At 39.7% G+C, this 13,318-nt stretch overlaps 1 protein-coding gene across 1 annotated transcript in view; it reads right to left on the bottom strand.

Moving 5' to 3' along the window:
• Positions 1-8,854: 8,854 nt before the first annotated feature.
• The window catches only part of LOC121962355 (NACHT and WD repeat domain-containing protein 2), a 60,598-nt gene continuing 56,134 nt past the window's right edge, over positions 8,855-13,318 (bottom strand). Inside the window, exon 8 of the mRNA XM_042512602.1 lies at positions 8,855-12,835. Within this exon, the coding sequence (XP_042368536.1) occupies positions 8,939-12,835 (3,897 nt within the window). The 3' untranslated portion in view covers positions 8,855-8,938. The remainder of the gene's footprint in view (positions 12,836-13,318) is intronic.

The following is a 13,318-nucleotide window of genomic DNA, read 5'->3' as shown; positions in this document are numbered from 1 at the left end:
GTGTGTATGGACAACACTTTTTCTGTTTTTCTTTTGACATTACCACTGTGTTTTAAGTTTAAAAAAAAAGATTTTTCATGGATTTTCAAACACACTGTGTTAATGTAGGCTCACAAAAAGGTGTGGTCCTGCGTTAATTCTGTTCCTGAAGATTTTCATTTAAAAAAAAAGAAATAAGTTAATATTTATTGTAAAGTTTATTTTAACATTTAGTCAGTCATTACACACCATCAAGAGGCTGCAATAAACGTGACTTCCTGTGCTGAGGTGGCAAACTGCATCCAGCTTGACTCGGCTTAACCTGACCGGCCTCTTCACAGTTGATCATATGACTTGGATGCGATTAGAGTGGAATCACCCCTCAAACACTTGTTACACACTTAACAAAACTTGGCTTTAACCCATAAAAAGAAAAAAAAAAGAGGAAAAGTATTCTACACACAAGTTTTTAGCCTTTTATTATTATTTGAAAAGTCGTCATAATTTGGCAAATTAGGGAAATGACTCCACTGTGTTAATAACTATGATGCACCTGTAGTCTGTTCTCAGGAATTTTCCTTCAAATGTTCTCTTGAATGATGTACTTCTTAGTTTCGCTGTTTTGCATGACCTCATAGGCAAATTAATCCCTGAGGACGACACACAACCAAAAAACTGGTTTGAGTGTTTACCGATACACAGGCAATAAAGTTTATCCCTGCAGGAGTCAAAAGTTAAAGTTAGTTAAAGTATCGCAGTGCAGAAATGCTTAAAATAATTAAAAATAAAAGTGCAATACCAGTTCAGAGTGGGTCCTTTTGCATGTCTGTGTCCAGGACCCACTGTCTCATAAAAGAAAAATTCAATAAGCAATACTGCAAGAAATGTCCCATGAAGAAATGAAGAGATTTGAATTATTTATTTTTAAACTAGGAAAAATTCCCAGATATATATAATATGGAAATTATTACAGTTATACATTTGAAATAATAATAATAATATAATTTTTATTTATTTTTATTATTTGTGTATTTGTGTTTTTTTGTGCTAATTTTCAGGTATATTTCTTTGCAATAATGCCAATTTCTTTCTCATTTTTGGTAGTTTCAGGTATTATTATTATTTATTAGTAGTAGTAGTAGTAATAGTAGTGAAAGAAGTAGTTGTACTTATTATTTTTTTTAAAAAAAGGTGGAATTCTTCTTTTGAAACACTTTTACCAGACTGCAGTATGTGTATAAGTGGAGGTATGAAGTATTTTCAGGCACAACAGGCTTTTGGAAAAGAAAATACTCAGAATTTCATGAGAAACACTGGAGATGTTTTTTCCGCTCTGGCTGCGGTTGACAGGATGGCGGCTTACATTCTGGCGAAGACACAAAACATGACAACAATGTGACACGTCAGATGCAAAGTGGAGAGCCCCTTCTAGACATTTTCAAAGACACGGCGAGTGGTGCTGCATAAATACAGTCCTCACTCCGCTGCTTCCTCCTTTTTTACATTTTTGTTCTTGCAACACTGAAGGAATGAAACACAGAGCAAAGAGCTGCCAAAAGTTCAAATGAAAAACATCTGAATAAATTGAATACTTTCAGAAATACACTTATTTTCTTTCTTTCAAAGAATGACATAAAGAGACTCTCTTATCTGTGCATTAACCTTTTAAACTCTGGATCAGCATCAGTTTTCTTGTGCTTTGTTCGGACGCCTTTAACAAGTACTTAAACCTCTGAAACATTAGTAAATTTGGTTTAATTTCTTTCAAAAACATGGACAAAAAAGGCAGTGAGCAACTTGGCCTGACTTGTACCACAAATGCTAAACAAAATAACAGAAGGTGAATAGAAATTTAAAAATTAGCTTCAATAAACACAGAATCAGTTATCAAATAAAAATATAAAGAAAATGATTTTTATATTTTTATTATAATAATTACATTATTATTTTTTTATAAGTAAATTGTATTATTTTTATTTTTCTTATTTTTAGGTGATTTCCTTGTAACTTTTTTCCAATTTCTTTTGCAAACTTTTGGGCCATATCTTGTAAAGTTGCTCATTGCCTTCTCCCCATGTTTTTTTTACTTAAGATATCAAACCAATTTAGTCTAAAAGTGTTAAATTTGGACAGCTAGGATGCTGTTTGCTTAACATTAAAACAATGACAGGAAATGCATAGCCTCCAGTAAAAAACCAAAACGTGTTGCTTTCACACTTTATTTTCTTCAAAGATTAAACAATATGTTATTTTGAGTGTTTAAAGGTCGTCTCCTGAGCATCTCCAGCTTGTCAACTTTTCCATTTTTGATGTGATAAACATGTTAATCTGAGTATTACATGACTGCATGTGAATGTGAATATTGATATTTATTAGAATTGTTAAAACACAATAGAAATATTGTTTTGTTTTGTTTTTTTCAGAATAAGGGCAAAAAACTAGAATTTTTTGTGCATATACGAAGCAAAAACAGTTTCACTTCAGTCTGAAAGACGTTTTAACGAATGGTTTTAAGTGAACTAAAACAAAGCCCTGTGCAAATAGAAAAAGATAAGTTTTCAAGTATACCTGTGTACATGTAGACAAGGCCCCATTATTACTTGTTTTTGACCTTTCTGCTACTCGTAACAACAAGAGATATTTCAACTTTATCTTTGAATGACCTCATATTTGTCAAATGTGTCATTTTAACGATCCGTCACACTAAAGAGCGATAACTTTAAATCGATGTCAAACACTGTTGAATATCCTTATTGTGCGGCTTCAGCTGTGACGTGTCAGCTGGCGGAAAAATAAATGGACTTTGGTATGTACTGAGTCATTCTTGGATTGGCGCTTTAAAAAAAAAAAGTCTCATTGTCTAAAATTGACAGAAAAGCACTTTACTGTAATGATTAATTCCAACAAAAACTCAACGGGTGAGTTAAGGATAAAGTGTTGAATTAAACATTTTGTGCCGGAGCTTTTTAACTGCCATTTTCCAATTTTCTCCTCCATGCTTCAGATAAAAAGTTAAATCCCAAAACGCAAGCAGCGCAGAGTGGACGCTGTAATCTCTATCACAGGGACACAGCTCCTCTAACATCTCCTGTTTCCTGCTGTTCACCTGAAATCAAAATAGAGTCCCTCCTTCCCAGCATGCTTCAGAGGAATTAGGTCAGGGCTTGTTGGTTTCCAAACTGTGGCGTTGAGGAAACGTTGCAAAGAATATGAGATAAATTAGTTTCTGTGATAGGATTTGTTATGACTCGCCTCAGAGATAAGGTAAAAATGTAAGCTTAAGCGGGCTGAAATTGGTGTGATTTCCCCATGCAAACATCCCATATTTGGCGAACGGCTTTTAGTTAGTCAAACACGAGCTACTCAAACAACCAGAGGATTTTTTTTTTTCTTTAAGCTTACACCGCGCAGGGGTTTTGCTTCGACTTAAATTTCAGCTGGCAGGAAGGTTAAAGTGTTTAGTCGTGGCTGGTTTATCTGGCCTGCCAGAGAGTAAAAGCGGGGGGAGGGGCAGAGAAACATGTGTGAGTCACTGGCTTCTCCGTTGCCGAAAATACAGGTGAAAAAATACGAGGATGACAAAAGGAGGGCCCTGGCTTTTAGAGTAAATGCAGCTGACAATGAAGAGGCTATTTTAGGGCTGAGCAAATATGAGGCAATGTCATACTGTACCTACTGTAGGACACACACACACACACACACACACACACTATGACCTGTGGAGACCTCCTGTTCAACAAACAAGTGGTGTAATTATATGCCTGTGTGGCGCTGCAGGTGGAATGTGCTAGCGGTAGTCAAGCCCTTGTTGTCATAAGGACTGGAAGCAGCCCCAATAGCCAACAGACATGAGCTCACCATCATTACAATGAGAAGCGTGACCAAGCCCGTCACCGCTGTGGACCTGATGTTGCCGTGGAGACAGGACACACACCCTCCACATACACACACAGACACACAGATTGGCTTAGAGTGACACCACTGGGAAATTAAAATGGTAGCCCAAAGCAACAGGCTTTTATTGGCCAATCACAGCTTGATCCTGGATGTGTTTACCTTGCAACTTTGTGTGTGTGTGTATGTGTGTATGTGAGTGTGTGTGTGTGTGTGTGTGTGTGTTGGCGCAGGGTGCCCTACAGGTGCACTGCACATACATCTTCCTAATTATAATGACAATATCAGCCACTGTTGGAGAAATATTTACCACGCTTGTCTGGCATTCGGCATCAAGCGCAGAAGAGCAATTACGGGCCTATCAAATCATTTTACAGCTTTGTTCTTTCTGTGTTTGTGCGTGTATTTACTTGTTCTTGCTACAAAGTGGGGACCACGATGACTTTTAAACAGCGTGAGGACATTGTTGGAAAGTGAAGAGAGTTGGTTGGTCCTCACCTCTTTAAAGGACTGTTTGAAGATGAAGACTTGGTGTAAGGTTAAAGGTAAAATTAACTCGTCCAAAGTTTGTTTTTGCTCGGCAAAACCATAGTCAACTTTCCCCTTTAACTTAGATTAAGTGCTGGGCTCATCTATGTTGAGAAGAAAACCACGTTGGTAGGGAACAGTCAAAATCTTCATGGACAGTTAGTTACATCTCAACTTAGCCGATGTTAGCAAAATAGTAGATAGCCTAATGTCGGATCAACATTAGAGAACCCCTGAAATGAGTCCTAAAACCTGGAAAAAAACAACTATGAATTACCTGTTTCACAGCATACTATGCAACTTACTACAGCCACCAGTTTGTCCAGACTTGTAGCCAATTAGAACAGAGTTTGTTCACGTCAGCCATTGTCGTCTCTAAAATCAAAGGCGGTAATTAAAATACTTTCATGTCCAAAAGCAGAAAAATGATTGCAACATCTTGTCACAACCTCTAATTATAGTAAAAAGCCCGAGGCGGTGCAGTGGAGGCAAAAAGTGAACCATTTTATTACATTAAAATGTTCCATACAAACGATGCATACACACTAGTTTCATATTGCTTCAGACATAAGTTTCTTTTCTGTTTGAATTCCAGTTAAACAACTCTGTAACAAAATGTTAAGTACAACATTTATGAAAATATAAATCTCTAAACAGGTAAGTCAGTCCTGACAATACAAAGAATACCATAGAAACATTCATTATACCAGTATGTCAACTATGAGTTGCAAACATGTAAGTTATTAAAAGTCATTCAAGTTACTGAACATACAATAATACCGTTTACTGGCTTCCATATGGACACATTCAAATATACTCTTAAACTGGCATTCCAATATATTTTATAAGAGGACTCTTTTTAAACTTTTTAGCAAAGATAGCACATTGTCTCTATCATAAACATAATCACAGTAGAACACTGAAACAATTTGGTAACAATATAATTACAGTACAAGCCTCAAAAAAAAAAACAAAATGAGAGAAAATAAAACACAAACTATAATCGGGACTTTGGCAATTACACGATATATATTTTTTTCTCAATTTAGAAACTCTTGAGTTGTAGGGAAATAAAGTATTTTAAAGCTTGATGCTGCTACCAGGTTTTGAAATTATCCAAGGGCCATTATCTCAACAGTTTAAAACTAGTAAACATACAATAAGATGGAATAGCCCTTAAAAAGTATATGTCAAAGTGTAAGTGTGTGGTTTTCAATCATGCCTGGCAGATGTTTGGTCTCATCAGAGCTCAAAATTGCGTCTTGGGTTATTAAAGACATGCAATCACGGTACCTGCAAGGTACAACCTCATAGATGAGCCCATAACATTTTTTTTTTTTTAGATTGTCAGCAAACCAGATCTTAACAGCTTTTATCTTTTATTTTTTTTTTTCAGCCTGTCATGATGTCACCAGACACCAGATTTCTACGGGCTCACATCGAGGTGATATACATGTATATATGTCATCACTCTTGCAAACACTGGGAATATGTAGGAAAGTATTTGTATTTGTAGAATTAATTTCAGAATGTCTACATAATATTTGTGCAAAAATAATATACAGCGAGGTAACTCTGAAACCGTAATAAATAGAACTGCTTTTGTGTGACCTGATTGCAGATTCATAGCAGAAAAAAAGTGATTTAAAGTGTAAATTTTGGAATTTTTTGGCATCAAAAGCAAAAGATTTATACTTGTAACTTGAAGGAATTCTTCACACCCCAAATTACCTTTTGTATTTAATTTATTCACCTTGTTACCTTAATCTTTTTTTTTGCATGCTTTCATGGTGAACAAAGAATCCAAAAAGGATTTAACAACCAAAAAAACTGTGCAAGAACAGTCCCTTACAAACTGACATACTGCTCAGTACTTTCCAAACATGCATTTTTGCTAAAACAATACATTTTAACTGATCTAAAAATGAAACTTCAGTCAGATTACGTTATGTGTGACTTTGGTGTTTTAAAGGGTTAGTTCAGATTCACCAAAAGATTCAGTTTTAGTTCAGTTCCTCGTCATACCTGTCTGTTTTGTACTTGAGTATTGAGCATAGGACGGACTAACAAGAGTATTTTGATATAGTTTTAGTGCTGTTAAATTTTTTGGATTCTTCACATTTTAAGTTTTCTTCATGAATTTAAACTAACACAGGATTAATATTAGTATACTAATGGTCACTTGTGGGGGGGGGACTTAAAATGTGGGTGGATTCATAACATTTCAAACAGTTTTCTGCTTTGAATCTGGTCTGTAATACTCTCAGTTTCTTTCCTGGTTACCTCACAGTTGATACCATCTTGATACCACCATGTCTTTTATTGGCTTTTTGAACTCATATTATTATTAGTAGTACATTTATTCATTTTATTTTTTTCATTCTTAAATTTTGGTCTACAACTACATTTTCCCTACATATTCACAATCTTGAATTTTCCATGCAAGTTTTTTGACAGGTTTACAAAAGCTAATATACAACCAAAAGTTTTGAAATTATTTCTAAACATCATTTCACAAGCTCAAAATGCTATTGACCCTTATTTGATCACACAAATTTCCTGTCTCTGCTGTCATTTAGTACTGATGCCAGGCATATTTAAAGAGATTGTAGCATTTCAAGTGAGTTCGCTGTAGCCTGCAAGTACCTGGATGGCCTTGTGTATTGTTGTTGGCAAATCCAAAACCTATTTTAAGACAACTCTAGAACACTTTAAACAATATACACATTTTCATATGAATAAATAATTTCTCACAAACCACTCATAAAGTGCTTCCACCTACTGTCTAAACCTCTAAATATATTCACATGGCCGAGTTGTGTCAGTGAAACATTGGGCTAATCACTCTGTCCTTTTCTACTGGAACATTTGAACAAACTCCACTAAACCTAAAGCAAGTACACTGTTTAAGGCGTGAATGTGTATGGTGCTATGCTACACTGTATGCTCAATAGTGGTGTTTTCCTTAAAACAAACGGCACACACACTGATGGAACTGCCGGTAAATTTCACACCAAATTTACGTAAACTGTTCCGAGAAATTTCTACAACTACCATTACAAAGAGCAATGCCATCGATCTCTCGTGTTGTTGACTGGGTTTCAGTACACTTTAGATTTAACATCAATGCAAGTATTATGTAACTGTGTGTATACTGTTTTTACAAATTCCCTGCATTTTCATAAATCTTGTAATCTGCACATAAAGAACATTTTAAATTCCAGGCACTCACTTTGATTGCATTAAGCACAACATAACATTTTTAAGGAGTTGCACAAATTGCAGCAGCCAAAAAGGGATATGTACATATGTTCATAGTTCTTCCTTTTTTTTGTACAGTACCGACTGATGTTGATACAAACATAAAACTACTTTTATGGCTTAATGTGCACAATGAAAATAAAGCAGCCCTGTTGCCAGCCGAAAATGTTGGCAGTGTATGTTTCTGTAAGCCATGAGTATGTTACATTTTCACGTTTCATATGTCTTCTAAAGTTTTTTAGTATATAACTTTGTAATCAGAAGATGGAGGTGACTGTGGATGGCGTGTCTCCTGGGCAAAACTCCTTTCAAGTTGCAGATGACTGTACAAGACCAACAAACAACAAAACTGCCAGTCATTCTTGTGTTTCTAGCGGTGTTTTAGGTACGAAACATGGGTGTTTCTTTAGCAAACATTTTTGTTAAAAACATAAAGAGCTCTAAACACTGGGCATAATAATGTAAAATGTAACATATACATGGTTTGCGGAAATGTACAATGCAACCATGGGTGTTTTTAGGGACCTGTGGCTGATATTTCAATGATCTTTCAGTGCCCAAATGTGGTTCTTTTTTGCTACCCGTTGTTGTTTTTCCAACGAGAAGCCACAATTAGTAATTGTTATTTACAGAGGCATTGCTACTTCACCTGTGGGGATTGTGCCCCCAAAACTGGGTATTTTAAGGCAAAACATCTTACTTACTTTGCTAACCGTAGCCAAGTGGTTTTTGTGCCTAAACCTGACCACGTGTCAACAACAGAACTGTTGAAAGTTTCAACGCATCTGCTACTTTATAATTTGCAAATGTTACATATAGTTTGAAGAAACATACAATGGCAACATTTTTATTCTGGCAATGGGGTTGAGTAAAGATAGTGTACAATGAAAGTGGCTAAGATCACTGGAATGGCTTTGAAAAATGTTTGACCAAGACATTTGAATAATAACTTTGTTCTTCAAATGCAAAAGGACACATAATGGCAAACTAATACCTCACATAATTTTACATTTTTCTTCTTTTCAAAAACATAGTATTTTTCTAACAGTCTTGTATGTAAAACAAAGAGACACTGTATCATAAGTTGGAAGTAAGTAATACATAACTTTAAGTGCAGCGTTAAAACGGTCGGCCCATTAACTACCCAGAGGGCTGACATCTGCAGCTGAATCACGTGGCTGTAAACAAGAATCAACTGCAACCCCAGAGATTCTGAACTTCTTCACCTAGCTCCACCTCTGGTCCTAACTCCACCTGATTCTCTGATCCCCACCTATCACTGCAGCAGTTCAGTCTTTTTTGTAGGCGTGGTTGACTCACCCTCACCAGAGTCAGACACGTTGATAGGGCTGTCCCTGGAGAACACCTCGGTGGACTCCCTCCAAATGCAGTCGGCAACGGTCTTAAAGGAATGATTGCTGCATTTGGGCCGCACCTTCTGCGAGGCATTGTTGACAATCTGACGGCTGTTGGAGGTGGCTATCTTTATTTTGAGGGCAGCATCCACGCGATCCACAACTGTGTATGTGCCGATGCTGCCGTCCTCAAAGCCAATGATGATGTTTAGTGCTCGCTGGGAGAGAGACAGGAAGGTGGGTGTCTTATAGAGGGAGCATGTGCCGATGCTCTTACCATCAGCGAGTCGCATCACGATCAGATTGGACACGACGCCGGCATCATCGTCTTCATCACAGTTCCGGAAACAGACGTACACCAGATAACGTCCGTCTCTTGATAATTTCTGACGCCAAATTATACCAGCAGCATGGACAAGCCTTAGCTTCCCGCTGTGAAGATCGAGGACATTAATATTTTCATCCCCTTTGGAAACAATTCCGAGTTTCCCATTTGGCGAGATCTGGAAATCCTCTAGATTTTTGAGGAAGTTGGTCGGCAGCTGGACTCGCCTGCAAACTGACTCATCGGCCACACTCCAGATGAAGACAGTCTCTGTGGACGTAATGAAGACCACACAGTCTGGGCAGTCAGGAATGAGCTTGAAGTTGACGATGCTAATGCCGTCATCACAGACGAATTTCTTGGATACGCTGCCCGACCACAGGCTGACAGCGAGGAGCTTATTTTTGGATGTTCCCACAAGGAAAGTGTTTGCTGTAGTGATCAGTGCGTTCTGGAGGGTGACTAAAATGTTGCAGACTTTGTGCCCGGTCCCGAGCCTCCAGACTCTGGAAGCGTTCTGCTCGCAGAGGGACACCACGAACTGGTCGTTATGGGTGATTAGCAGCTGTGATATTCTCTGTCCATTGATGCGGAAGATGTTTTCTCCCGTGTTCGTTTGCCAGATGTACTGACTGGACTTATCGTCTGAAGTCACCATGAGATCCCCTGAGGAGGTTAGGACACAGTTTTCCACTATGCCCTCATGCTTAAAGACTGTCTCGATAAAGCCAGTGCTGAAGTTCCACTTGTGGACAGCTTCCGAACCATCCATGGTAAACACATAATCCTCCCTGCCAGACAGCTGCAAGGTTTGGATCTTCTTGCCAGTTTTGTCGATATTTGACATAGCTGTGATGATGTCAATGTCCCAAACAGACAGCACTCCACTGCTGGCAACAGAAAGTAGCAGGTTATGGTGGGCTGATTTGATGAGTTTGACGATAGCCCCTGAGATCTCAATCAGGCTGGCCATGCACTGTCCACTATCCCTCCTCCAGACAAAGATGGACGAGGTGTTCTCCATGGAGGCCACAATGCTTTGTCCATTCTTGGAGAGAACAGCAGCCACAAAGCGTTCGGTGCGTTTTGCCTTGAACTTCTCCACCATTTTCCATACTTTTGTGTCCAGGACCTCAATACTTCTGGCCTTGCAAATGAGAATGGAGCGCTGGTCTTCGGACAGCTCAATGCCCACCACTTCACTGTCATCCCCTCGGCAATCGTAATCCTCCATCAGACGTGGGTTGGTGATCTCTTTGGTGTTCCAAACAGACAAACTGCCTTCATTGTCAACCATCACCATTTGGTTAAGGGTGTCCAGAACTAGAATGGACTTTACGAATCCTCCAGAAAACTCAGACGTCACAGTGGCCAGTTTGTCCCCATTTCCCAGATGAAAGATGGATGCAGTGTTGAGGTACTGGCCACAGAAGGCATACATTCCATCTGGAGAGCACTGGACACAAGTCACCTCATACCAGCAATGGAACTGGTAGAGAGGCCAACCGTAGAGAAGGTCGATAACGTTGACGTCTTTACTCGCCTCAAGCCAAGCCAAAGCATGATGGGTGGACAACGTAAAACCATTGATGAAGGCCACCCCACCAGCGACACCACCATGCTTAGACCCCTTGATTTCAACTTCAGATAAAAGGCAGGACTTGTGATTATCATAGATGAGCAGTGTGTTTTTGGTTGTGGCCACGACGAGATACTTTTCATCAGTGGTTAGCCTGATTCCAAGCACAACGGATCTGGCTGTGTCGATCTGTCTTTGAAGTTGTCTGCTCTCGACATCCCATGTGCTGACAGACCCATCTTCGAGGGCTACAAGGACTATGTTTGGAGCTAGAGTGGGCAAGATTTCCACAATCTGCATGTAGCTCGAGCACAGAGGAAGCCTTTCTGGACTGTAAGTGACGTCCATAGAGGAGTGGAGAGGCACAATGGAGCAGTACTTGGGGCCATCTTTGTCACACTCCAGGAGGAGGTGTCTGAGTTTGGGGAGGGAGGTGACAACCGGCAGAAGCCTTTGCTGCAGTTCTGCAGATAGCGATGCTGGGTTCTTCAGCACTTTGACCTTGATGCTACGGAGAGTGGTGGCAAGGAACTTCAACTCTTTTTCTTGGGTGTAGCTGTAAGCTAGGTCAATGTCTGTTAGAGCTTTTTCAAACTGGCCAATCTTGATCATCGTGTAGAGCCAGCTGAAGTTCATGATGACGCCAAACATGAGGTCATCAGTGCGCCCACTCCTTGTGAGGTGGTACACCAGCTCTGTCATCTTCCTGTGGTTGACAAAGAAGATGTCAGGCTCCAAAAGATTGCACTGGAACACCCAAGGCTGCTCTGGAGTCTGCCTGTCATAGGAGTACTTATCAGAGGACGCCTTTTCATGAGACTGCTGAAGGTGGGGGTTTTTGTGATGCGATATATTCAGGGAAGTGAAATGGTTGTTATCGTAAGTGAAGATCTTCTTCCTGCCTCCCGACCACGCCCCTAGGAAGTACTCCGCTAGGAGGCTGTGCATTTGATGGACGTCTTCCTCGTTGCTAAGATACAGCTTCTGGGCGATGAGATGCAGGTGTCTGTTGGCCCAAACCATCAAAGTGACATTGCGTACCTGTCGTTCCACCAGATAACCATCCAGCTCCTCTTTCAGCCTTGAAACCAAATCGTAAGAGATCCTCAAGGGGTTTTTGAGGTACGTCGCCACAATGACATCACCAAGAACTATATTATCGAGAGACAGAATATCTTCCAGCTCAACCTCAGTCAGCCCAGCTTTGGCCATGGTGATGTACCCTAACGCTCTGAAGACAAACCGTTGGCCCAACTTGTTCTCCACTGAGTAGAAGAGTTGTTCAATGCTTTCATGCACGGTGGAGCACAAGGACCTGTCGTCAACATCTTTGTGAGACCTCCAATGAACTACTTCTCTGTAGATGAGGTTGACAAACATTGGCAATGTACATTTGGCAAGCGCCTCATTGACATAGATCTGTTGACCTGAGGTGACCTTTCTTTTCACCCCTAGCAACTGCTGTTTTAATGTTTGGCTGCAGACCTTGCGGTCCCTTTGAATTAATTCCACATAATACCCCTCATCATGGATGAGTTGTCGCAGTTTCTGCAGGATGCCATGTTTGTTGGGCAACGTTGAGACTATAATGCGGACTGTTCGAGGCAGATGTATGGGGAGCCACCACAGCTTGCGAACTTCGTCGGCATCTGAGAGCTGCTCCAGGGCATCCAGGACGATAACCAGGGGCCTGTGGAATGAAGATTCCCCTAGGAGGTTGATCAGGAGCTCCCTCATCTCCTGGATCTTGTTAGGCAAAAAGTGAATCAGGCAGCGGTAGTTTATTGCAATCTGTTCACAAATGCTCTGGAGGAGGGTGCGTAGGTCTGTGGAGAGCTGGCTGGAGCCAATAAAACGGACAATAACCACAGGATCGGTTTCAGGTCCCATCTCTTTCTGCAGCCACGTGTAGGCCTGAAAGACAGCATAAAGAGATGATTGTTAGAATATACAGAATACATTTTTTAAAAAGAAAAATGTTTGAAAGGGATATTTCACCCACAAAATGACCATGTGTTTAATAGTGAGTCATAATTTCTTGAATTCACGAAGAACTGTGCTTAACTGTTACTATTTAAAACTGAATTGAAAGGGAAACGTATCTGTGCTCTCTTCAAGGCCACACCAGTTTTCTTTTTTCTTCTTTTTAGCAAAAATATTTGTGTTTGGGAAGTACTGAGCATTTGACTGGGTAAATGAGACTTAATTTATACTGCAAAGAGTTGTGTGAGAGTTTGTAAATGCACGTTTTTATATAGCTTTGCTGTTAGTCAATATGTTGGCCGTTTTACATGCAAAACAATGTAATTATACTTAGCTGAGCATGGGCGTTGCTGATCTACTGCTGCCTTAATCAGTTAGTGTGTATGGTAAAGCAGATATTTCTACCTTTTTAGG

This window comes from Plectropomus leopardus, chromosome 23 (assembly GCF_008729295.1).
Source record: "Plectropomus leopardus isolate mb chromosome 23, YSFRI_Pleo_2.0, whole genome shotgun sequence".
NCBI classification, from domain to species: Eukaryota; Metazoa; Chordata; class Actinopteri; order Perciformes; family Serranidae; genus Plectropomus; species Plectropomus leopardus.
The sequence above is the reverse complement of the archived record's forward strand: the minus strand, read 5'-3'. Positions and strand labels throughout refer to the sequence as shown.